Source organism: Raphanus sativus, chromosome 4 (genome assembly GCF_000801105.2).
Source record: "Raphanus sativus cultivar WK10039 chromosome 4, ASM80110v3, whole genome shotgun sequence".
Taxonomy (NCBI): Eukaryota; Viridiplantae; Streptophyta; class Magnoliopsida; order Brassicales; family Brassicaceae; genus Raphanus; species Raphanus sativus.
In genome coordinates this window covers 3,124,888-3,150,900 of record NC_079514.1, presented here as the reverse complement: position 1 = coordinate 3,150,900, position 26,013 = coordinate 3,124,888, and the positions used below count along the sequence as shown (strand labels likewise).

At 35.3% G+C, this 26,013-nt stretch overlaps 5 protein-coding genes, 1 long non-coding RNA gene and 1 pseudogene across 11 annotated transcripts; 3 read left to right on the top strand and 4 right to left on the bottom strand.

Annotated features, from left to right (window-relative positions):
- Window positions 1-417: 417 nt before the first annotated feature.
- LOC108849848 (protein CUP-SHAPED COTYLEDON 3-like) lies at window positions 418-4,540 on the top strand. Its single transcript, XM_018623461.2, has 3 exons — window positions 418-769; window positions 2,494-2,759; window positions 3,899-4,540. Exons 1-3 carry the CDS (start codon window positions 559-561, stop codon window positions 4,469-4,471), a joined length of 1,050 nt encoding a protein of 349 aa, XP_018478963.2. The 5' UTR covers window positions 418-558; the 3' UTR covers window positions 4,472-4,540.
- Window positions 4,541-6,623: 2,083 nt separating this feature from the next.
- Window positions 6,624-8,525, bottom strand: LOC130510560 (NAC domain-containing protein 73-like; annotated as a pseudogene).
- A 3,024-nt stretch (window positions 8,526-11,549) lies between these two features.
- LOC108853059 (uncharacterized) lies at window positions 11,550-14,212 on the bottom strand. 5 transcript variants are annotated; one of them, XR_008944045.1, is made up of 9 exons: window positions 13,619-14,212; window positions 13,474-13,526; window positions 13,209-13,341; window positions 13,004-13,083; window positions 12,826-12,906; window positions 12,462-12,728; window positions 12,294-12,380; window positions 12,032-12,140; window positions 11,550-11,847 (listed from the first exon to the last, which is right to left on the bottom strand). It is a non-coding gene; the product is annotated as an uncharacterized LOC108853059 (long non-coding RNA). The 5 variants fall into 5 exon arrangements; XR_008944046.1 differs by lacking the exon at window positions 11,550-11,847 and having other exon boundaries at window positions 11,950-12,140; window positions 13,004-13,132; XR_001949661.2 differs by lacking the exon at window positions 11,550-11,847 and having other exon boundaries at window positions 11,950-12,140; window positions 12,272-12,380.
- A 695-nt stretch (window positions 14,213-14,907) lies between these two features.
- LOC130494326 (protein DMP7-like) lies at window positions 14,908-15,813 on the top strand. The gene is made up of 2 exons (XM_057007430.1): window positions 14,908-15,227; window positions 15,502-15,813. Exons 1-2 carry the CDS (start codon window positions 14,937-14,939, stop codon window positions 15,811-15,813), a joined length of 603 nt encoding a protein of 200 aa, XP_056863410.1. The 5' UTR covers window positions 14,908-14,936.
- A 114-nt stretch (window positions 15,814-15,927) lies between these two features.
- On the bottom strand, window positions 15,928-17,623 carry LOC130510782 (uncharacterized). Of its 2 annotated transcripts, none has more exons than XM_057007429.1 (3): window positions 17,173-17,623; window positions 16,520-16,890; window positions 15,928-16,453 (listed from the first exon to the last, which is right to left on the bottom strand). In XM_057007429.1, the coding sequence occupies exons 1-3, from the start codon at window positions 17,335-17,337 to the stop codon at window positions 16,021-16,023; spliced, it is 969 nt and encodes a 322-aa protein (XP_056863409.1). In that variant the 5' UTR covers window positions 17,338-17,623; the 3' UTR covers window positions 15,928-16,020. The 2 variants fall into 2 exon arrangements, with proteins under 2 accessions (XP_056863409.1, XP_056863408.1); XM_057007428.1 differs by having other exon boundaries at window positions 15,942-16,456; window positions 17,173-17,619.
- Window positions 17,624-18,297: 674 nt separating this feature from the next.
- On the top strand, window positions 18,298-23,812 carry LOC108855051 (26S proteasome non-ATPase regulatory subunit 2 homolog B). The gene is made up of 23 exons (XM_018628752.2): window positions 18,298-18,553; window positions 18,777-18,877; window positions 18,971-19,091; window positions 19,158-19,217; window positions 19,590-19,700; window positions 19,819-19,884; window positions 20,016-20,137; window positions 20,300-20,414; window positions 20,531-20,605; window positions 20,711-20,869; window positions 20,967-21,074; window positions 21,164-21,265; window positions 21,357-21,497; window positions 21,574-21,678; window positions 21,766-21,987; window positions 22,069-22,182; window positions 22,251-22,466; window positions 22,545-22,604; window positions 22,704-22,817; window positions 22,895-22,980; window positions 23,093-23,201; window positions 23,287-23,465; window positions 23,556-23,812. Exons 1-23 carry the CDS (start codon window positions 18,437-18,439, stop codon window positions 23,626-23,628), a joined length of 2,676 nt encoding a protein of 891 aa, XP_018484254.1. The 5' UTR covers window positions 18,298-18,436; the 3' UTR covers window positions 23,629-23,812.
- A 333-nt stretch (window positions 23,813-24,145) lies between these two features.
- Window positions 24,146-24,610, bottom strand: LOC108855052 (PAMP-induced secreted peptide 1-like). Its single transcript, XM_018628753.2, has one exon. The coding sequence runs from the start codon at window positions 24,509-24,511 to the stop codon at window positions 24,290-24,292; it is 222 nt and encodes a 73-aa protein (XP_018484255.1). The 5' UTR covers window positions 24,512-24,610; the 3' UTR covers window positions 24,146-24,289.
- Between the last annotated feature and the right edge of the window lie 1,403 nt (window positions 24,611-26,013).

Here is a 26,013-nt window from a genome sequence, read left to right as displayed (position 1 = left end):
ACGTATTGATATATGCATAAGGATTTTATCGAATAATTACATAAAAGTAAAATTTACTATATGAAAGCGGTTATTGGAACAAGAAATAAGGGAAAAGTTTGGCTTGTTTCCCTAAGTGGATTACAATGAAACCAAAAGAGAATATTGGCTAATAGTGTCCCATGAGACACCTCACAACTAAGATATCTTGTAACTTTGGTTTTTCTTGAAACTTCCCACCATAACTAACTGCATATACTACACAAAGCATGGACCCATTTGATCTTACAATAATGTATGAAACTCTAACTTGGCATCTTTCATCCTTTGCTACATGCATGTTATATATTATTCTATTTCCATATATCATATATGCTAATTCCCCCTATCTATAAATATATACATAATTAAACCTATATATGTATCTATACACCCCCGCCCCCTCCCTTTCCCTCTCCCCCCTCCTCCTCTATTAAAGCTATTCTTTGAACATCTGCTTACTATTGGTGTTATTCTCCCGTTGATTTTTTTTTCTTTTGCATTTATATATACATATTAAGTTACTTATTTATTCACATAATGGGGTTGAAAGATATTGGGTCCAAATTGCCACCGGGGTTTCGGTTTCATCCAAGCGATGAAGAGTTAGTTTGTCATTATCTTTGCAACAAGATTAGGGCCAAATCTGACCACGGTGATGTTGAGGATGATGACGTTGATGAAGCCTTGAAGGGTGCTAGTGATCTTGTGGAGATTGACTTGCATATTTGTGAGCCATGGCAGCTTCCTGGTAATATATTATTCAATATTCCTGATTTTAAACTATATTTATGTACTTGTGTTTGTTAATTATGTGTGTTATGAGTTTATTTGTTTATATATATCATATGTGCTCTTTCCGCTTCCTGGATTCGTGATTTTTTTTTAAGATTTCCATTACAGAAAAGATTCTTTTTTTTATTGAACATAAAAGAGATAACAGATTCGTAAAATCGATCGCGTTTTGTTCTTTGCATCGTTTGTCTAAATAATTTAATGATGTTTTAATCTTGTGTATTAGTCAGATCCTACCTACATGTTTAATAAACACACAGAAACGGAGGATATGTTCACATAAATTCCGGATTTGTAGATTGATCAATTAATCATTGATCTAATTGTATTAATAGCATTGATCTAATCATAGATGTTGGGACTTTGTTCAAAGAGGATAAATTATATATTATTTTATTTCTTTCAATCATGAGTGTTATTCGAATTTTTTTTGTTACATAAAAATTGTTAATTTACAATTCTAATACAAATTATACTTAATTTTACTTGAAAAATTAATTGCGGACTATATTGATTTTATAAATAATTTATTCAAATATTATTGGTCATATATGTATAATTAATAACAACTTACATATATTTCTTTCGGTTTCTTATTCTGTATGAAAAATGTCAAAGTGACATTTATTTAGAAACTTAAAAAGTATAAAATTCAAAGTTAGTTAATTTGTTGCATTAAAGAACACTAATAAATGCATGAATAAACAAAAATTTAGGCTTTGTGTGTAAACACGTAGACCTTTTTTCTACATATCACAAGCAACCTTAAGGACTCAAGAAACCTTTATAACTTTCATGACCAGCACGATCTTGATGTACGTAGTTAGTCGAATATATACTATATAGATTATAATTAAATAACGAATATATATATATATATATATATGCTGTTTAGGATATGGTTGCTGATTACTCTTCTTCTCAATTAAGGCAAAATAAAGGAATATTTTGAAGTAGTCAGGCATCTTCTTGATCTTCTTCTATGAGGATTAAATTAATGCGAAATTGATAGGAGGAATGTTTGAGAGATCAATAATTTCCTCCGTTGAAGTCAAAATCATAATTATATTTTCCAGAACTAAATTCCATGTCTCACATCCCCCGTCTTGTCTACATCACAAGTATCAGTTACATCATCACACAAACCTTTGACACATATCTGTTTATAAACCGAGAGACTTTTTTTTGAGCTAAAACCGAGAGACTATAACTCCAATTCAAACAAATAATTCTGTGATCCAATGATTAAAAAATATTCACTATCAAGAGATCAATATTCACTATCATTATTTCACCTGTTGTAGATATGATTTTGTAATTCCAATCACGATTATATAGTTATACAAATAAAATATCAAAATGCTAAATAATATTTTTTGAAAGTTTCTTATTACTTAAAATACTCTTTCATATTTTTCTTCAAATGATATAAATAGATTCATTTAAGCATTTTGTTAATAAAATAAAAGAAACAGCAATATACTTTTTACATCTAGTGATAACCTGACAATCTTTTGTCTCGACCTAGTACAAGTATATCATATGCAGACTTTTTTTTTGCAGACTTTTTTTTTGCAGACTTTTCTTACAAAGTTGTCGATTTTCATACTGTGATATATATCACATCTTTGTAAGAATTTACTAATGATTTAAAAAAATTTGTATGTTTTGGAATTTAAGATGTGGCAAAGCTGAATGCAAAAGAATGGTACTTCTTCAGTTTTCGCGATAGAAAATATGCAACTGGATATCGTACAAACAGAGCGACGGTAAGTGGGTACTGGAAAGCAACAGGGAAGGATCGGACGGTGATGGATCCACGAACAAGCCAATTGGTAGGGATGAGAAAAACACTGGTCTTCTACAGGAACAGAGCACCAAATGGGATCAAAACTACTTGGATCATGCACGAGTTCCGTCTTGAGTGTCCAAACATGCCACCTAAGGTACTTGATTATTACCCCAACAACAATATTTCTTCACTCTTTCATACTGCTAACCATTATTAGTAATGATCATTTCACAATAATTACGTCTTATTAAGCATAATTTGTAACGTAACTTAACTCACGACATGTGTCTATTCCTAAATGTCGTCCCATAGATATAGATACCAATAACTGTACCAGCGTCTTGGTTTTCATGAAACTAATTTGAACAAGGAGATAGTAGTGTTTTAAAATTTTCTATTTGAGTGGAAAATCATGCTATTTTAACTCGCTAGAAAAGTATCATTTAATCCTTTTAATTTCTTAAAAATCCCAAATTTTCAAAAAATTATTATACTCCACAAATCCAATACAATATTTATGTACCTCAAGAACATTAGTCTAGACTAATCTATAAGTTCCGGTCATATGATGTATGCATATATTATATATAGAGTATGATGCATGTGGCCGGAAGTAAGTGAATCAGCTTATTATATTATATATGTTAATTTTTAGCAACATTTATCTATATATATATATATATATATATATATATATATATATATATATATATATATTAGTTTCTTCTCATTTTCGATGTGAAATCTAGATACTTCCATTTTAGATGATAGTGTTTTGGTTTATTCATCTCGGAAAGTTTTCCGGTGTATATAATATATGTATAAAAATGTTAATTAATACCATCTCTCAAAATGATTTAATCTCTTTGCAAAAAATATATTTAATCTCTTTCAAACTTAAAATCAATTAGAAAATAAATGATTTAATATCTTCGCAAAATAATATATTCTAGATCTATTTTAGATCTTTGTTTAGTCTCTTCACATTTTCGATATAAGATTATATTTATGTAGATATTTCTCGTTTTTTAATTTATTTAGGAGTCTTGTATGTATGCATGGGTTGTGATGTGCATGGTGAGATGGTAGTAAGTAGAAAGAATAACGAACTTGGTGCAGATAAAACAAAAAAAAAAGGAAGAAAGAAACGAGACAAAAGTCGCTTTAATGCGTGTTTGGTTATTTGCATACGAGACCGTGCGTAACGTAAACATTCCATGCATTTGTTTCTAAACAATGAAAAAAAAACATATCTAACCAAGTCCTCTCGTTTTCTGCGGTATGTGGACGCAGGAAGACTGGGTCTTGTGCAGAGTGTTCAACAAAGGCAGAGACTTGTCACTACAAGACAGTAACTATGACAATGATCATCAGACGCAAAGGCTTGAGGTTAATGACGCTCCGGATCTTAATTACGCTCCTAATTACAACAATCAGTTGCAACCCTTACTATCATCCCCTCCTTCCACGACCATCGACCCTCCACATCATCATGATCAGTGGGAGCAGCTAATGAAGCAGCCTTCAAGGATCATAGACCATCCCTATCACCACCATTGTCAACATCAATCTACATGTGGTTGGGAGCAGATGATGATTGGGTCGATGTCGTCATCGTCGAGCCATGGTCCTGATCACGAGTCCTTACATAATTTGCTTTATGCCGACAAAAACAACAGTGTCAACATCGCTGCTGATCATCATGATCAGAACTATGAGAAGATATTGTTGCCATCATACATCGCGAGTTTAGATCATGACAAGACATGTATGGGGTCATCATTCGATATTGGCATGGTCTCTGATCTTCACATGGAATGTGCTGGCTTGAGTTTTGAGACGGAGAACCTCCTCGCTTTCCATTAAAACACACATAACACAAAGGTTTTCACATATATTCGCCGATTTGTTGATTCGTGAAATACATATATAGTATCTGTAGATTTACAAAATATTATATATGTAAGTTGTGTGGCTTTGGGTATAGGTTTGTGATTATAGTTTTTTTAGGAGGTTATTACAATTAGTGTTTTTAGTTTTTTTAGTTTATAGGTGTCATTTATACTTATAAATATTATTTTCATTATAAGTTTCTTGTTGTAAATAATTTCATAGATATTCATCATCTACCAATATTAGACATCTTTCATCTTTCATTAAGAGCTCGTGCGTATCAACTTGTGCTGGCTTTTACAATTGTTGTATTGCTTTTGCATATTTTGTTGACAAAATCATGAATATTTAATTAGTAAAATTTTGATCATCATCTTATTATTAAAATTAACAAGTAAAACAAAAGAGAAATGATAATGCTGCTATGCCTTCAACGCTACATATTTTTGATATATGATTAGTGATTGGTGTGTCCATTTTGTTTGGTCTTTTCAAGTTTCTATAACCAAAATTCATGAATAGTCATAAATATATGCACATTTTGTGCAATCAAAAACAATGAATTAAAGAGGAAGAGGAGAAAATATGAAAGTTAAATAAATATTTCAAATTGTTATCATTACGATAAATACAGATTGAAAAGCAACAAATAGAATAAACAGAAAACTCACGAGATAGTGTGGATCAACGTTTCGATTCTATGGACGATTCTGATTACATTCAACTTTCTTGAAATCTTCAGAAGATGATCAGGGAGAGCGTCGACGGTTGAGAGCCTCAAAGAGAGTTGAACATGATGGTGAAGTTCTCTAAAAAACTGTTTATGAATCAGAATTAGAAAGAGCGATCGGAGAAGAAGAGAGATCAGGAAAAAATTTAGAGTAAGTACATACTGATGTATATTTTATTTTTCAATACAATATTGTCAACACACTGATACATACAACCAGTGGCAAATTTTTTTCTACTTAAAATCACACACAACCATTGGCAACTGGTTTTCATTTTACTATGTATTAGATTTTGTACATATTAAGAGCATCTTTAATGGTTACATACCATCGCAATATCTAAAAATAAATCACTATTATTTTATTTATATGTTTATATTTAAATTTTTTTAAACAATTATAATTTTAGTTAACTGACATTTTGAGATTACATGAATAGTAAGTCTTTAAGACCACCTCCAATGAAGATTCTTCAATCAGAATTCTTCTATTAAAATAAAAGAAATAAAAAGGAAATTAAGAGAGAGTGAAAAGATGTTCTATAAGAGCATGATTAACGCAAATACCCATTTAAGTATCTTATTTTTTTGTCCGATTTAAAAAAGAAAAAAAAAATAAAAATGGATCAATCGCAGACCACCACGTGTCTATGGAACCCGCGAACAGTACTAAAACAAAAGCAAAGACGTCTCTTATTTGGAGACTTTCTTCCTCTGTTCTCCCGTTTTGATGGACCCCCCCCCCCCTAATACCCCTCGTAAAGACCGCAATATTGATGGTCTAACAACTCTTGTTTTAGAACCATTTTCTAAACATTTTTCATTTCACATGACATGCAATTAAAAATATGAATATTTTTATTTTTATAGAATTTTACATGATTTCTAATAGTTGGAGATGGTCCAAACCCCTCCAAAACAAAACTTTTCATTAGTCTCTTTCATACTTTTTTTTTTTTTTTTTTTGATTTTAGTTCATTTATTTTTAAAGAGTAGAACCTTGGTATAAATCACCTTTAAAGATGTTCTTTTTTTGGCCTTATTTAAAGATGTTCTTAAGCTACCGTACCCCATAGATTGCCGACAAAGGGTCTAACTGGTGACCAAGGAATGAAGAGAAATGCATTCCTTAATGTTCCTAACAAATTTTACCATTTACAAGGAATAGTCGTTCCTTTTCATTCTTTCTCATTCCTTTTATTGTAGAGAATTAAAGAACAAATTTATTCCTCACTAAATTTGATATGGAATAATCGTTCCTCGTTATTCCCATAATTTATTCCTATTCATTCCTTTCCTATTTGTTCCTCGTATTTCCGAGATGGTTACCAGTTAGAATGTCAAATTGATTTATGTACAAGAGGGAAAGAGAGATCTTTGTATATTTCTTTTATAATCAGCTCGAGGAAATAAAATTGTACAAAGCAGTATAACCAAAAAGGAGCAAAACAGTGATAACAAAAAGTTACGTATATAAAATTGCACTGTAATTTAATTTATTTTCAATGTATTAATGTAGTATAATATATATAATGCTTAGATTATTGAGCGTCTCTTATTTTACGACCGTCCACCATCCATATAAAGTTATTTCTCTTCTTTAAGGAATAAAAGGTTGGGTACCATGAACCAAATGGTTCTGTATCCCGCTTTGATTAAATGAGATAATCGCCGGAATATTGTTGTAATACTCACTGCTCGGGCAGATCCTCCACCGCCGGTGCCTTTAACATTACCATTTTTATGATATAGATGGCGACTACCAGTACCACCACCACCGAGATGATGGCCGTGGAGGTAAGGCCGCTCCTTCTCCGTGGCAGCAGCAGCAAGGGATCCACCGCATTGGCGTGGTTGAGTCTGGTAGAAGATTTTGGAGACGACGAGTTCACCTTCTTTCTCTTCCTCGTTGGTGCCAAGATGATATTGATGCATTACCCAATTAGTCTTCTCGGGTTTTTTTTGTTTACCGTAGTTTGTGTAGAGTACTAGGATTTTTTTGTAGCCTTTCACTCTTCCTCCAGTGAGAACTGGCCGTGTTTTGCCGGTTTTGTGCCACCGTGTCTCGCCACCGACTCAGAGTCAGTGTGAACTTTACGTCGCTTTCTTGTTCCCGTAGTGTATGCCTTTGATGGTCGGTGGAAGAAATGACGGACCGTCCCGTCCTTGCTCACACCTATATATGTGAACATTTATTAATGTGTATATATACACAATCCGTTCACGAAATAAAAAGGTACAACACTCTAATAATCAGTTGGGTTGGATACACGTTAGCTATTTTTTATTTAACATTTAAATCTGTTAGAAAATATGATACCATTCTTCTTCTTTTTGTAGTTTTTTTTTTCATTTCGTATTTTTTAACAAACTCTAATTACTCTACTAGCTATTGAAAATTAATGACAAAATTCGATCGTCATAATATAATTAACCGTATATTGCACATTATCGTTAATTAACATTTAAATTAATGACTTGAAAATAAAGCTAATCGATCAGGACGGTATAAAATTCGCTAATCTAACGACATGATCGTTCAGTAAGATGATTGTTGCACTATAAAATTTAGATCTATAGTCAATTTTTAAAGGTTCCATAATTAGTAACCAGCCATGAATGATGAGGTTTTCCTTTTCATGCTAGATAGTTTAGATCACATGAAGACAAAAACATGTATTCCCTATTAATAAAAAGGGATAATTGCTGAGACTAATGCATAAATAAAAACAATCACCTGGCAATTTCTCAGGATGGGTGTAACAAATACCATTTTCACCGTCAATGGTACGGATAAACTCATCGATGAGAGGATGAAGCTTTCTTGCGTCATCTCTTACCTTTCCTTCAAGATGCCCCAATACCTCTTGATCACTCGGATCGAACTTCACTCCGGCAGGCAGTCCCGGCAAGTCATGGATCCCCGCCTATACTCATAGAATTTTATTCATATCAATAAATCAATATTAATATCATCGAATGGTTTCCAAATGTATATAAGCTGAATATAGCTAGATAAAAACAAGAACCTGTTCATGAAACTTGAATTTATGGCCACAAGAAGGACATGTTTTGTGACAAGAGACTTGAAATGAGGCTTCAGGAGACTCAACCACTGTTGGGGAGGGAATTATGATTGTTTCAACGGTCTGAACATCGCTACTGTCATTGCACCAAGTCATAATGTTTTGTCTCTCTTAGTTTCCTCTTGTGCATTACTTCTCTTCTCTTCGTCCCCACTTCTCACAACTTCATTAGAATAAACAAAGGCATGAAAGAGAGATGGAGAGAAGGGAAAAAGATTAAAGATGTCTAAAGCTTATGTTTCCTAAGTAGAACTCTTTGAGGTTATCTTGAGAAAGAGGAAGGAATAGAATTCTTGTTCACCACTTTTTAAGTTGAGTTAATTGCTCTTTTTTGGCACTTGATTTTAACTTTGTACTATCCATGAGAGAGAAAGATGATATAATCCGAAAAGAAATATTATTAAATCTCATAAGTTTATAATGTACACAAATCTAGTGTATACCTTCAGTAAGAAAGTATTATTTTAAGACTTGGGTTTGTTAACAAGTATGTCGAAACAAGGAAACATACATGTTGAGTAACAATGAGAGGGAGAGGTACACCTACAACTTGAAAGTAAAGTGTAAGGACACTTAACTATGAAACTTTCAAAAATCAATATTTTACATTTATAACATTGTTAAAATATTGGAATACATATACATACTTGAGTAACCATATTTAAATGAATGAACATTGTACACTCTATTTGCTTAAATACAATGATATTCTAGATTGATTAATAAATGATTATCGTAAGAAAGGGAAGAAAGATTGCTTGGGGTGTAAGTTTGGTTTGGCTTCTACATGGCATGTTTGGTGTGTGAGAGAGAGAAATAGACAGAGACTGATCGAACAAAACATATATGAAAAGAAAAACAAAGTATTATGAAAGAATATGTGTAAGCTTCCTTTTCGACAATAACATTTCTAACTAATAACCCTTGCTAAAAAACATTCTGATTTTTTTTAGGATTAACATTCGGAAGTTACGACCAAAAATACGTTTTTCTGGTCGTAATTTGTGTGCTACATAAGCTATAAAATATGCAACTAACCAATTTATTAATCGGATAATTTACTTATAAACGTATATGGTCTAAATGAATATGAGATGGAGTGGGTTTGGAGCAATGTGCCAATTGCTGGTCTGTGAGAGCTTAGACGTGGTATGGTAGAAACAAAAAAAAAGAAAAAGAAGTTAAGGTCCAATGTCAACCTAGAGTGTATGTAAAGATATTATTACATAAGCTTATACTTATAATTTACACATCTGTATATACATCTTTTTCTCAACGTCTCCATGTATAATATACAATACAGACAGTATATTACGATAGAAAACAGTAGAATATTGGTATTGGTTTTTGATGATATTCTACTTGTCTAATATAATTCAAGGTCGCGCGGAAATGAAAATTTAATAATTAGTTTCATTTTTCCATCTTTATAACTACTTAGTAACTGTTTGGCAATCTATTCTAAAAAATGTTAGATGTGATATTATTTTTCCCAAGTTAGAAGTGATATATAATGCCATATATATATATATATATATATATATATATATATAGATAATTTCACTATAGACTTCAAAATTACAACAATAATATATATATATATATATATATGATAATTTCACTATAGACTTCAAAATTACAACAATATAAATCCATTGGAAAATGTGCCTTATGAAAAAGGAAAATACCACTCGGTGACAAAATTTGTTTTATGTAATATATCGAAAATGAATAAATAAAAGTAGAGAACTAATTTTATATGTATAAGAAGAAAAAGAAAGTTTTTTTTTTGAGAAAGAGAAAAAGAAAGTTAAAAAGTCAGTCATTATTCTATTTCTTCACGTAGACTTCTCATGCATAACAAGGAACCTCAGCTTTTCTTTTCTTTTCTTTTTTTTCGTCTAATTTTATCCCCCTCTCCCCCCGTTAATATTGAAGATCTGAAGTCATATTATACCTTTTATTATTGTCTAGTCTATGCTTGTCTATCTGTTAAATTATAAATATAACTTTATGACCACATTCATGAATTCACATCCGCTGCTATTACTCTATACACTGTGTATAAGTTTTGGTGCAAGATAAAGACATGATGAAGATAAGATATTCTTTTAAAAAACGATCCTCGGAATGCAAATTAATGTGACCGAGTATGAGTAAATGAAGGTTGGCTATAGGGTGGAGGTGGACCAACCATCAAATGTTGTAATCATTGCGCTAAATTAAATATCTAGTATCCAAACTTCATAACATTAAGAGCTATTACCTAATCAGAAAGCTCCACTTTTCTGTTCCTGATTTCTTACAATTCACCTAACTTAAACACACACCAATAGTTGACCAAAAAAAGAAAGAAAAAAACACACACCAATAACAATTTATAGCCCAACCTTATCCGGCCCGGTCCATATTCTCAATCGCTGTTCTCCGTGTAGTACCGCGAGAGTTTCCCACTGACCGTTTTGACGCATTTGGACTACTACTAGAAACAATACCATAGACTTCTTGAAGCATGATTTCAACTTTTTCACGGAGGTTGGTTTAGAGGAGGAAGACTCGTACATAGAAGACCAATGTGAATGTCTTTTCTAATCTCTTCTTTGAACCCGAGATAAAGTATGGGATCGATAACCGGTTATAAATCGCATTGGTCAAGCGTAGTGGCAGTGCACACCCATTTCGTCATATCCTTATCTTAGCTAGATAGCGCTACAAGAGACATCTTAGTTAACTTACATATACACTAGGGGCCGAACCCCGCGCAAGCGCGGGGATATTGACTTTCGTTTTAATCGTAAGTTGTCAAGGAGTTGCTGTAGCTTGCGAAGTTATTGAATTTGAAACTGTGCAGTAGGTGTGAGTAGAATTGTATATTATGTGGTTCGTGGATTGGTCGCTTTCTGTGGCTAAAGCTGGTTATGCTGTGGTGACTGGTGAGTTTATGAATCTGTTATTTTTAGTGTTCATTTGGATTATCCCGAAAGTACGATCATACGTTTGCTGTTTCTCTGAATTTGTTAAAAATAATTGTTTGTGGTTTTATGTGTTACCATTAGTACTTTATTGTTTTGGTGGTGTTTTTGGGTGCCACTTCAGTGAAAGTTATTTTAATATTGCAGAGTTTGTAACTGAATTTGCAACTATTATAAAATCTTAAAATAGAATAGATTTAAGTGTATTTTTTTAGGCTGTAATCTTCATTTTTAAGTCAAAGAGTAATACAAATCATGTTTACATGACTGACAATTATGCATTGGTGAAGTTAAACTTTACTGTTTATAAAGTTGGGGACATTGGTAAATAAGTAAAGAAGTCATTGTAATTCTTACACCAATAAGAAATAGTTTACAGCATATCAAAGAGACAATAAAGTACGAAGTAGAGAAGATTGACGGTTAGATGGCCTTGCCAGAATCACTCACGGGCGTTTGCGTTTGTTCTCGTTGGCTGCATGACCTGACAGACTTGCATGTTCCTGGCAGATTCTGTTACTTGTCCAGATTCACGAACACATGGATTTAATGATAAAATCCCTACAAATAGTTACGAAAACATATGTTTATTATAATTCGAAAGATGGACATAAACAGAGTTGAATATCAGAATTTATCAACGAAGAATTTGATATCTATTGCCTTAAATATGCATTTTCTTGGCTTCGAGTAATACATTCTTGCAGCCAAGTTCATGCTGAAGTAGTTTGAGCTAAAAACGTACACTATGTCAGTTGGTCAAGGAAGTTGCAATATAATGAAATAGGAAAGCCTCGTTTTGAGCAACTTCAATTCCAGAAAAAGCATACCCTGTCTCTGTTTGATTTTAGCTCCTGCAAGGAAAAATAAAATACAAACTTCAATTCCAGAAAAGCATACTCTGTCTCTGTTTGTATTAAGCTCCTGCCAGGAAAAAATAAAAGACAATGAAGTACATAATTTCTTAATCATCTCAAAACTGAACCATAGAAAGATGGAGAACACACCGCGCAAGCTGCAAATTCTTTTCCTGCACATTCCGTAAGTTGATCCTTAGTTTCTGAAACTCAACCCCGCTAAGCTCAATAATTTTACTGCAACCCAAAAACAAAACAAAAAACAAACATTCACCAAAAACAACACTCATCAAACTCATAAAAGAGAAAGATGGTTACTTTCTGTGTGCTAGAGCTTTCATCAGTGTCATGTTTTCCTGCAAAACCAATGAAGCCACCGAGAATCTGTAAAATAACAATCTGCCACCACCACAAACGCACCAAAAATAAAAGTGCAAAAGGCAATGCCTTTTCAAGCTGCCTTTTCAAGCTGCTCAGCATATTCTTTAGAAGAGAAGATCATATTTTGTTGCGTCTCTTTGCTGTTAATTAATTTCGCTTGACCCTCCAAATTGCTCACCAAAGATTCCTTCTCATTACGAACTTCTGCACAAATTTCACGTGTGTGTTAGCCATATCCCTAACACGAAAGACAAAGCTAATAAAGAAATCAAAACTTTAAAAAGGGACACGAATACACAACTTTGAAATGTAGTCCATAACTTTGACCTGGGATGTGTAAACTGAGGGAGCTAACTATCTCTGGGTTCTCTCCATCTTCAGCCTATAAGACCAATGTTTTTAATCGAGAGTATGAAACATAAGAGTAGCTTGAGAGGCTCGGATGACTGAGAAGATATAAGAGAGAGAGAGAGAGGTACCAGCAGAGGACCAGCCTGAGAGGCCTAGATGTTGGTTAGCTTTGTCATCTCGCCATTGAAACCAACAAATGCAGCTTCGCCTGTCTCATCCGAAATAGTCATCACCACATGATATCATAAGAAAAGGACCTAATCTCAAATCAGACGAAATTAAATAGCTAAAAGAGATTAAAAAAGTGTTTGAAAATGTGATGGATATACATACCAGTAATAGCTTTAGTCTGAGCAGCGACAACATCCATGGTCAGCCCATCCTCTCGCTGCTCAAGAGTTTTGCCAACACAGGCAATTACTTTCAAACCGTGACCAAGTGCATACGCAACCTTGTCTCTGACATACTACAAATGTAGAATATAGGTTTAATATTTTTTTTTTCTGAACACCAGAGGTTAAAGATCATAACCATAACTTTCAAATACAAATATATATACAGCAGATTTTATTATTATTATCATGAGAGGTCACCAAACCTCATTTGATTCAGGAGTGACCAAGGATGTCCAAGTTCACAAGCATCTCCACACTACACACACAGATTACAGAAGGAATGAGAGCCGGGATATTATATGAAATATGATAAGTAATCCAAATAACGCAGCATGTGAATATACTCACCTGTCGGTTAAAGAAACGGTTGATGTTTAGACTTCCATGGTGAGCAAAAGAGTCTCAGTCATAGCATCGGAAGAAGACATTATCCCAGAATCTTTCTACGCTTGATTAAGAAGTTGAACAGAGAGTGATTGTGAAGGTTCATCCGACTCAGAACCCACTCCGGATAATAGTTTAACGTGAAGGAAACGGAGAGGTCGACATAGTTATTGGGTTTAATGAGAAAAACATTGATTGCCGAAAGTAAGAGGAATACGTTGAATGGAATGGAAGCTTAAGAGTTCACAGGGAAAAACATTGTGTTGCAGGGAAAGATTAACGGAGACGGCGAGGCTGAGGGGTCGAACAGATAATAATGAAACCTAAGCTAGTCAAATACAAAACGCAGAGTTTTGTTAAGTAACCAAACTTTCCTATATAACCAAACCGTGTAAATAATCGAACCAACGCCTATATACCAAAATCAGACGCCTAAATCTTCAAACCAAGCGCGAAAAATTAATGATCAAACCGAACAGAAAAAAAAACGTGGGTCCCACAGCCATAAAAATAATCTGACGTGGCTGCTATTAGAAGAGAGAAAACTCAGGCATTATATATATGATTTACGGGCATTCCTCTAAACTGTATTAAACATAACGTACGTTTCGTCCAGGAGTTTTGTTCATTAAACGTTTTTAATACTCCAACATTAATTTATGTAATTGGTTTTATACCTGAGCTGCATAAAAATAATATTGGGTTATATATGTTGAAACGAATAATCATTAAAATCACCATATATTTGTTTAGTAAACAGAACAAAAGTTCATACCTGATTGTCAATCAGCTGAATGCCATCAATAAAGAAGGTTCAGAACAGTTTAAAAGGTTGTGATTTTGTTTATATTATGAAATCTGTAAACATTTTCGGTATAAATGATATTTTAAAATGAATTTCATGGAGTTATGTTTAGTATAATCGTTTACAATACATAGTGATAAAGTAACATCTCAACGAAAACACATATGTTTGATATCATCAATGTAATAAAAGTAATTTTAGTATTTACATATACTAGGAAACGGTATCAACGTTCGGTTACGAAAAACTCCTCTTTCTTGTTTCATTACTCCAATTCTATTTCGTTTTTACGTTTCTGTTAATAACCCTGACCTGCAACAGAAACATTAAAAATGGAAGAACAAAATATCAACCTCGAAACCTGACACACAACAGCTCAACGAACAAGACACAAACACAAAAGAACCCATAAAACCTTGTCCAAAAGAGAGACATTCAAACTTTGCAGGGTAAATTAGTTTAAAATATAAAAAGGTAATGGCGGAAACGCAGCACTTGTTGATAGCGTCGTTACCAGAGGCACCAAGAAAACCAAAGTCGAAAGTACAGAAAGTGGCGAGGAAAGCATTCAAAGGAACAGCTCATCTCTCGAATCTCCTCCCCACCGGTTCTGTAATGGGTTTTCAAATAATGTGCCCTGTCCTAACCCATCAGGGTCAGTGTCCAACCGTCGCTAGCCGCTGGCTCACCTGCTTTCTCGTCTTCGTCTGCGCCGTCTCTTGCTTCCTCCTTTCCTTCACCGACTCCTTTAGAGACCCACGCGGCAAGGTAACACATCTCTCTCCCATTCATGAGCTGTTTTGGACATAGCGAAATGAGACATGACCACAATTTAATTTAAAAATAATCTTATATAAACAAAAATTCTCAAATTCGTACAAAAAAGCTATTAAATCTTTACAAAATTTCTATTATTATTTTTGCTCAAGTTTTTACAAAATTATTTATATCCTCTAAAATCTTAGGACCGGCCATGCTTCCTTTTGTAAACTCTTTCACAAGTTACATTTTGAAAACATGATAATTGTGTTTTTCTTAACAGGTCAGGTACGGATTAGCGACGCCTAGTGGTTTAATGGTGATGGATGGAACGATCGCTCTAACTGAGGAAGAGAAGGAAAAATATAAGCTAAGGTTTATTGATTTCATGCATGCAATCATGTCAATGCTCGTCTTCTTTGCAATCTCCATGTTCGATCAGAACGTGATCCGTTGCTTGTTCCCTGTTCCTTCCGAAGACACCAAGGAGCTCCTCACCGGTTTGCCTTTCATCATCGGCGTTGTTTGCGGCGGCTTCTTCCTCGTGTTCCCCACGCGCCGTCACGGCATTGGATCTCCCCTTACTAAAGAATAGTTTCATTTATCTCTAAACAGGGGAAAATAATAAAAGATAGAACACTTTTGTAGTAAACACACAAAAGACATTTTTTTTTTTAAACTTTAAAATTTTGTTTCTAGAGGACATGTAATAATAACCAAATCTTGTAAGAACTATCTTGAAAAAATAATTTAAACAACAGGGGGGTGGGGGAGGGGCATTAGAACCCAATCTTGACTATCATCACCCAAGAAGCTTCTTGAAACCAGACTTCTGTTCTGTAGTTAACCTCGCTGGGAACTTGATGCTGAACTTGATCCTCAAGTTGCCTTTCTTTGTCTGATCTTTCTGAAGTGGCATTCCTTCTTTAGGCACAACCTCTTCGTACTCCGGATGGATCACGTTAGTGACTGGGATCGTAAGCGTTCGGCCGTCAAGAGTAGTTAGGTTCACGGTGTAGCCTGTTAAGGCCTCAGCTAGGGAGATCTTCTGCGTGACGATCAGGTCGTTGCCGTCACGTGCGAACACCGGGTGCGGCTTCTCGTCGATGATGAAGACGAGATCAGCAGGAATCACTCCGGGATGCTCGTTGCCTTTCTCAGGGAATGTGATCTTGGTGCCTTTCTTCCATCCTGGTTTCACTCCGATGGTTAGTATCTCTTCCGTTTGCGTCGCTCTGCTGCAAGTTAGCAACATATAGATTAAGTATTGCAAAGGAGCATTGATCAATTTGATTGCTTACCCGCTGACATCTAGAATCTCTCTTGAGATCTTCATCTTCTTGGTGGTTCCTTTGTAGAGATCTTCAAGGCTACAAGGGAGCTTGTTCTCTATAGGAGCCACTTTCCTAGGTGCAGCCTGATGATGATGATGATGGTGGTGGTGGTTGTGGTGACTTGATCCACCACCACCACCTCCTCCTCCTCCTCCACCAAAGGGAGTCGAGAAACCGAAAAACTCAGCGAATATATCATCAGCACTTCTAGGGTTGAATCCTGTGGAGAAGTAGGAAGCTCCACCACCACCAGTAGCATTAGGAGGTGGAACGTTCCCTTTTAAACCTTCCTCACCATACTGATCGTACACCGCTCTCTTCTGAGGATCGCTAAGAACCTAAAACAATACAAAGACCAAAGTGTAGCTACATAAAGCCGAATCAAAGTAACAATCCTACACACCCTCTTGAGAACCCTAGAGTTAGGTCAAACATAAAGCAACCATCTTTCACTTTATTCTATGATTCTAACACGAAATCTAGCAAACCCACAAGATCAAATCGTGAAAAATCAGCAATCTGTGCGACTAATTGATTGAAAGGCGACAACTTTAGGGATGAATTCAAATAAAGGAATCAACTTTTGAGCAGAGAAATATAAGAGAAAGAGACATTATTACATCGTAGGCTTCGGAGATCTGTTTGAATTTAGCTTCGGCTTCTTTTTTGTTGGTGGGGTTCTTGTCGGGATGCCATTTCATGGCGAGCTTTCTGTAAGCTTTCTTGAGGTCATCGTCGCTGGCGCTTCTATCGACCTGTAGAAGCTTGTAGTAATCCACACCCATCTCGCCTCCTTCTTCTTCTCTCTTTGGCTTCTTCACGTTTTCCTGAATCTGATTTGTGATTTAATTAAAAAAAAAACGTATTTTTTTCTGGGTTTATATCTCTCTGTCGACGTCTTCTCTCTATTCTCTTTCTCTTTCACTTTCACAATTGAAGTTTCTTACAAGTAGGGAATCTCGTGGAAGTTTCGAGAAGACACGATCTCTATCTGTCTCTCTTCGTTGACGGTGTTTTGCCCTCTTGCCTCTTTTGCCTTCGCCCTTTCCGTTTGTTTTCATTCTCTCTTTTATTATTTTCCTTTTGTTTTGTTTTCCATTTATTAAAAAGTAAATATTAAGGATTGTATTCAACTAGAAATTTGAGCTGATTAATTTTATTTAATTATAATTTTTATTTGGTTAATTATTGTTATTAGAAATATTATAAATTATAAATTTTAACCTTTTTATAACATTTTGATAGTTTTTTTTAGTTAAATCGCTTGAAATTATTTATTTGATATATCTCCATAAATATCATATTTTGTGAAATTTCTAGTCTGGTATTTGATTAATAATTTATCAGGTTTTGTATCAAAAATTTTAATTCTAAATCTTAAAAATTACTTTTTAGGATTAGTTCTACATATTAATTAGTAGGGAAAAAAACTTATAGAAGAAGTAAAATTATTGTGATGGATTTTCTTAAAACAGCTCAAAGTTATATAATTAAAATCATCAGACGTGAATAATCACAAACAGATGGATTTTTTATTCAAAAAAAAATATAATCATATAGAGTTCATTTGTTCCAAAAAATAAATTAGTTTTCTAAAAACGCATTGACGAGAAATATAATATATTTTTGTCCGGCCCATTAATTAGCCTGATAGTTTATGGGCTGAGTCCATAATGGAAATCTTGATGGATGGGTAATCTTCTCCGCAAGTGTGTGTATATATTTTTACTTGTATCTGTTTAGTTTATTACATACAGTTCAGTTCCGGAAGAAAAGCATCATTCCTCTCTAACTTGCACTTTAAAGACTTAGGGTTTGCTCGATTGGTCCGAGATTTCAAATTCCGAGGATTCCACAGATTGATCGAGCGCCCAATTGATTGAGATGGCTCCAGGTCCAGATCCGAACAGCGTTGGTGATGGTGCGAAGCGAGATGAAGCTACGACTAAGGTTCCTTCCAAGGATCCAAAGAAGAAGGATGATAAGAAGGAAGAGGATCTGGTAACATTTTTTTTTCTTCTCATTCTCTTTGAACTTTCTGTTTAGAATCTGGTAACTTTGCTTTCGCTACAAAGTTTGTTTAGGATCCGATTTTAAGCTGTAGATTTTTGCAGTAATGTAGCTTCTTGTTCAGAGATTTAGGGTTTTAGATGAGAATCTGTTAATTGGTTTTGAAAGCCACGGCAAATTGACTTGGTTTTTGCATCTGATGTGATTTGTGTAGTCGGAAGAGGACTTGCAACTGAAGCAGAACCTGGAGCTCTATGTTGAGAGGGTTCAAGACCCTAATCCTGAACTGCAGAAGGCTGCTCTCGAAAGCATGAGGTAATCTTCATCGACTTCATTGGAGCTGTAAGTATTGTGTTCATGATTTAATCTTAATTTTAATTCCGAGGTCTATGTTTTTTTCATCTGTAGGCAGGAGATCCGTGCCTCAACAAGCTCCATGACGTCGGTTCCAAAACCCCTCAAGTTTCTCCGTCCTCACTATGGAACTCTTAAGGAGTTTCATAAAAATATGGCCGAGTCCGATCTCAAGGTACATCTTCTGACATTTCAAGAAAGTTATTACCATCGTCTTGCTCATTCTGCTGTGTATTTGCAGAAATTGCTGGCTGATATTCTGTCTGTCTTGGCACTGACCATGTCTGCTGAGGGTGAAAGGGTATGTGCCTTCTTCCTATTATACTAGTACAACATATATATTCTAACATATCGCTATTTGTTTCATATTCTCATCACTGGATTGCTTCCTTTTTGTTATCTCTCTGTTTACGCTAATGATATTCCTTAATTAGATTTGTATTTTGTGGTTCTTGGTAGAATTTGACATAGTTTATGTTGCTTGCTTTTGTTATTCAACACTCTTTTCTTTTTTTTTTTTGAAAAGAATTTTAAATTTATTCATCTCAAAAAAAACCTTGTTACAGTGAGTAAACTGCTATTGTTCCAAAAGATTAAAACAAAATACATAAAAGCTTTTTATCTTCTTCCAAACCAAACTCTCATGGCACCTTCATATTTATCTCCTTTTCAGGAAAGCTTAGGATATAGGCTGACTGGATCAGAGGGTGACATCGGATCGTGGGGTCACGAGTATGTCAGGAATTTGGCTGGAGAGATTGCAGAAGAGTACACAGTTCGTCAGGTTAGAAAACAGAATTGGTCATGAATACTTTTATGTTTGGTTTTTCTCTACCGGCTCGTTAATGAATATTATGACAATGTGCTTCTCTACTCTATTCTTTTTTTTCTTGTGAAATCAGGGTGAGGAGTCTTCTATTGAGGACTTAATGGATCTTGTGCAGCAAATTGTTGCTTTTCACATGAAGGTGAGATCCCTGTCATGCTTACTTTTCTCGGTTCCGTTGTGTACCTAAATTAATAAAAACTTTCATTTATAGTCTTGAGACTTGCCTCTCTTGTGTTTGCCTATCTCTGAATGATTCCATTTTTATTGCAGCATAATGCAGAAACTGAAGCTGTTGACCTCTTAATGGATGTTGAGGATCTTGATCTCTTACTTGAGCATGTTGACCGCACTAATTTCAGGAGGACGTGCAACTATCTCACGAGTGCAGCCAAGTAATCTTTTATATGATCATCTTATTCATTTGACTAGTGTTATACACTCATATGTCGTTTTAGATTACTCACTGTTAATTTTCTTATGAGATGAGCTCTCATGAGCTTTGGTTGTTTAGCTCACACATGACCACCCCCTTTGATATGTTTCTATTTGTGTAGGTACCTTCCAGGACCGGATGACATGCTGGTTTTAGATATTGCTTACATGATCTACATTAAGTTTGAAGAATATCCAAACGCTCTGCAGATTGCACTGTTTCTTGATAACATGCAGGTCTGGTTTCTAATCTTCATACATAACTTAATATCTTCTCTCTGCACCATGGAGACAACTGGAAAATTCTCCAAGTGATGTATTTTTTTTACTTGATATATTTTTCCTTATTGCAGTATGTGAAGCAAGTATTTACCTCATGCACTGATCTGCTAAGAAAGAAACAGTTCTGCTACATGATATCACGTCATGTAAGTGTTTATGAATAATGATTAACATCACTGAGGAGATTCAGCACCTGATGAGTGATGACTTACTTCTTATTTATCTTTTTCTCTTATAATTCCCCAATGCAGGGCATCACCTTTGAGCTTGACCCTGAGATGGTTGAAAATGATGTTGACAGAGAAATGTTACAGGATATTGTTAATAACACTAAGTTAAGCGAAGGATATCTGACGCTTGCAAGGGATATTGAGGTCATGGAGGCCAAGACCCCTGAAGACATCTACAAGGTATATCAGTTTTATCAAAATTAGGCCTGTTATTGGTTTATTTGGTCACATTATCTGTTTTGTCAGTGTTTCTTATCTATTTTATGAACTTTTGCAGGCTCACTTGCTTGATGGCAGGGCTAGCTCTGGTCCAAGTGCGGACTCCGCTAGACAAAATCTGGCTGCCACTTTTGTGAATGCATTTGTAAATGCTGGTTTTGGCCAGGTATGATCTCAGATTCTTATTCTGTGCTTAATGAAAATAAATATTTTAAGCTAGGATGCCCTTTTGATATATTTATTCGTTTGTTGCAGGACAAATTAATGACAGTGCCATCAGATTCGACCAGTGGATCTGCTGGAAACTGGCTCTTCAAAAACAAAGAACATGGCAAGACCAGTGCAGCTGCTAGTCTGGTATGCCTCTTGTTACATAATAGATTGACTAGCTGTGTTCACTTCGTTAAAGTGAAAACTCTAACGATACCTCGTTGTTTCTTAATGCTAGGGTATGATTCTATTGTGGGATGTGGACGCTGGACTTACTCATCTCGACAAATATTTCCATACCAATGATAATCCAATCATCGCTGGAGCTCTTCTAGGTGTTGGGATTGTTAACTGCGGCATTAAGAATGATTGTGATCCTGTGAGTTGATTTCTTTTTCGATTTAGAGGAGCCTCTGTGCTGCCACACACTCTTCTCACTCACATTTCTTTCTCAGGCATTGGCCCTTCTTGGAGAATATATTGACAAAGAGGATTCATCTGTTCGAATCGGTGCTATTATGGGTCTCGGGATTGCATATGCGGGCTCCCAAAATGATCAGGTGAAGATATGTTTCCACTTATTACCTACAGTTCTATGTTGAATCTTCTGTTAACGAGACAATAACATGCCCTCACTATTTGGACAGATAAAAAGCAGTTTGTCTCCAATACTAAATGATGCAAAAGCACCTCTCGATGTGATTGCATTTGCTGCACTCAGTTTGGGGATGATTTATGTCGGTTCGTGTAACGAAGAGGTTGCACAGTCCATCATATTTGCTTTGATGGATCGGAGTGAGGCAGAACTCGGTGAAGCCCTCACTCGTTTCTTGCCTCTTGGACTTGGACTTTTGTACCTTGGCAAACAGGTAGGCAACGAGTCGTGTACTTGATTACACTGTTATTTCTATCGCTTGTCAGTGTTATAACTTTGTTCCAATATCGAGCAGGAAAGTGTGGAGGCTACCGCAGAGGTTTCAAAGACATTCAATGAGAAAATCAGAAAGTATTGTGACATGACACTTCTTTCTTGTGCGTATGCTGGAACTGGGAATGTCCTTAAGGTACCTAATCTAGTTTACTAGTGGTTAAATTGCTTTCTAGTTTAGTTGCTGACTCTGTAAGTGTTCAGGTCCAAGACCTTCTGGCTCAGTGTGGAGAGCATCTGGAGAAAGGTGATAACCACCAGGGTCCAGCTGTGCTTGGATTAGCGATGGTTGCTATGTCTGAAGAATTGGGTCTTGATATGGCGATCCGTTCTCTCGAGCGCGTGCTACAGTATGGAGAACAGAACGTTCGTCGAGCGGTGCCTTTGGCCCTTGGTCTCCTATGTATATCAAACCCAAAGGTGAACATACTTTTTTTTTTTAAATCTGATTTTACTTTACTTTATAAGAATACTCTCTAATATTTTCCATGATTCCAGGTGACTGTTATGGACACCTTGAGCCGGCTTAGCCATGACACAGATTCGGAAGTTGCCATGGTGAGTTATCTTTTCACCACTCAAGATTCAGGGTGTAGTAGTTATTTCATTCGACTTAATCTTCAGCGCTGGACTGATGTTCTCATCTGATTCCTACAGTCAGCAATTATCTCCCTTGGTTTGATCGGCGCTGGAACTAACAACGCAAGGATTGCCGGCATGCTTAGAAACCTCTCCAGCTATTATTACAAGGATGCCAGCCTTCTCTTCTGTGTAATGTGTTAAAATTTGATGTTCTTTTTTCGTGTAATAAACACAGTTCTTCTCATTTTGTTAAGTTGTGATTGCAGGTGCGTATTGCTCAAGGGCTGGTGCATATGGGAAAGGGTCTCTTAACTCTTAGCCCCTTCCACTCCGAAAGGCTCTTGCTATCTCCGTAAGTTTTTTATATAATATTATGTGAATACTTTATTTTCAAAGATTGGTGTTGTATCTTTTTTTGTTAAAACTCTATCCTGAATATGTGTGTTGTATTTTTGTGTGCCTAGAACCGCGCTTGCTGGTATAGTAACGTTGTTGCATGCATGCCTTGACATGAAATCCATCATACTGGGGAAATACCATTATGTGCTCTACTTCCTCGTTCTGGCGATGCAGGTGAGTGCATGTTCTGTCCGAGGAGGATTTCTTTGTTAAAATCGATTTTTTTTGTGTATTAACCACAAACGGTTTGAGTGTGTAGCCAAGGATGATGCTGACGGTGGATGAGAACCTGAAGCCCATCTCCGTGCCAGTGCGGGTGGGACAAGCGGTTGATGTGGTTGGACAGGCAGGTCGACCCAAGACAATCACTGGGTTCCAAACGCACTCAACACCAGTTCTCCTTGCTGCTGGGGAGAGAGCTGAGCTCGCAACTGACAAGTATGTTGTTCCCTCTAGAATCATTTTCCTGCTCAAGAAGAAACTCTGTTATGCATTTTGGAATCTAATGTTTTTCTTTTCGGGTCACAGGTACATTCCGTTGTCTCCCATACTGGAAGGTTTCATCATATTGAAAGAAAATCCAGACTATAGAGAGGAGTGAATCCAAAGTTTGAAGTGAAGAGCAGTCAACTACTCTCAGGAAGAGCTATCCTAATGGTTGTTATGTGCACAACGAATCCTTTTATTTGCTTAGTTTATTCGGCTTTATGTTCCCATTAAATGGTTTAGTTAACAATTTATTTTTGTTGAAACGCTTATCACTAAATCATTCTAAAGTTGGATAATCTTTTTCCCTAAATTTTTAGTTTTTTTTTTGTTAAAAAAAATTGGGATATTTGGTATACTGCCCCCTAATTTTAATTTCATGCTTTGTTCCCACTCAAACTCTCCAGTTGCAGAGGCGTCTCCGTTGTCCTTAGGATGTGGCAAAAACTATGTAATATAAAATGTTAGGAAGGTGACCCCCCGCAAGCTGGCGTGCAAGGCTTACTCGTTTACAATAATTTTTTTGTTTGAGGCCTTTCCCAACTACCACAAAATAATTCTCAAGAGTACACAATCTTATTGAAATTAACAACCAGCAAAAGTAAGGATGTACATGTATATTGATGGTTTAGTTTCCTCAGAGAAAAAAACTACAAACGAAGAAATAAATGAATTGAATACAATTTCGGCTGTTTTTTTGGTATACGTATGAACATGGTTAGTTATATCGACACTGTTGGGTGTTGATCTCCTCCCGCTAGAAAAAAAAAACTAATTTAATGGCCACGACCTCTTGGACTAGGACCTGAAGCCAAACGCTGAAACCAGGAACCCACCGTCGACTTCATCTTCTCAACACTCATCACCGTCGCTCTTTCCTCTCCCGGCTTCTCCATCAGAACCCTCCCGGCCGCGGCAGGAACCACGAGGTGTTCTAACACCAACAACGATACCATCATCACCACGATCAAAATAGTAGACCAGCTAGATCTCCTCATTTTCTTTTGCTCTGTCTGCTTTACGTTGTACGGACAAGGAAACAATACGGAGCTTCGAAGTAGTCGGGTAATAAACTAGAAGATTTCTCGGGGGAAATAGTTTTTTTGTTGTTTTGTTAAGAAAATAAATTAGGAGTTATGTTTATGTTGGATATCAGATAAAGGAGAGGGAGTATATATATATGCTTAAGTTACGAGGAAGTGGTCATGACTCAATGAGTTCATCACTTAGGTCGGATTTCACCAGCGCCATCTCACGATTGGCGTGTTGACCAAGTATTGTGACTTGAACAGGTCGCTCTACGACACTTTGCCATGTACGCTATTACATTACACACTTATACTCATCATGGTTTTAGTTTTAAAATAATTTATTAGAATTTTGAGAAAGAATGTGTGTTTAAAAAAAAATATATCGTGGGACTGTTTACGCGTTTATAACTAACATCTAACATGCAAATTTCTCAAGATATTATTATCATCCTATTCTTTTTTTTATCATCCTATTCATATCCTTTTAATTAAAATTTTTTGCTTAGCAATATGATTACTTATGCTAGATATTTTAATTTTTAAGACATATTAATCCCGAGATTAAAACAAATTGCATTTCAATCAAACATTTCGGTGGCGATGAGTTTGGACAACAAAACAAAGGTTTACTTTTGTTCTGAAAAGTCAAAGCTTGAGTTTTTGAAACTTAACGCGTAAGCCACGACTTGACTAATTGAAGTACCGCAAGAGGACCAATTCACAGTTTCACCTAAAATAACTCTTTTACCAGTTTTAGGTTGAAGGAACAACCGAACAACATTCAATAACTAACACACTACGAGACGAAAGTAGGTTGAAACCGTTGAAGTGTAAGATAAAAAAAGACGCATAAATTGTGTTATTTAGTGAAATTTTGTACGATTAATTCAGAAACAAAAATAACAATATAAGTGTTAGGCAGTTGGATTTTCTTGTGTCCATTTAACCTTTTTTAAAATGTGTATCTAAGACTGTTGATATTCAAAACATGAGAATTTGACTTGTCCTAATGATAAGGATGGATATGCTTGTGCTACTACTTCCCTCCTACCAAACTAGTAAAAGTCCGACGACGCAAAGATTTTGTCAAAGCTAAAGCCTTTTTTTTAATGATTAATTTTTTTGCATAACCAGAAAAATGGACTTCTTGCCGGAAAATCAAAACATATTAAACTTGAATATACTGTATGATTTATTGACTTTCAATATATCAACTATTTCAAAAAACAAAGAAAATCACAGAATGAGTTATTTTTGTGTGATATAAATTAAATTGTATTTTCAAATATAATTACCCAAGAAAAATTCTTTAAGGCCCAAATTAGCAAAAACCTTATTGGGCTTTCAAAGATTAGAAAATCCTAAAATTGTTATTTATCAGCCCATCTAAGTACAACAATACAAAGCTTCATCCCCACCTCTCAAAAACCTCACAAATCTCCTAGGGTTTTACTGTCTGCAACCAAATC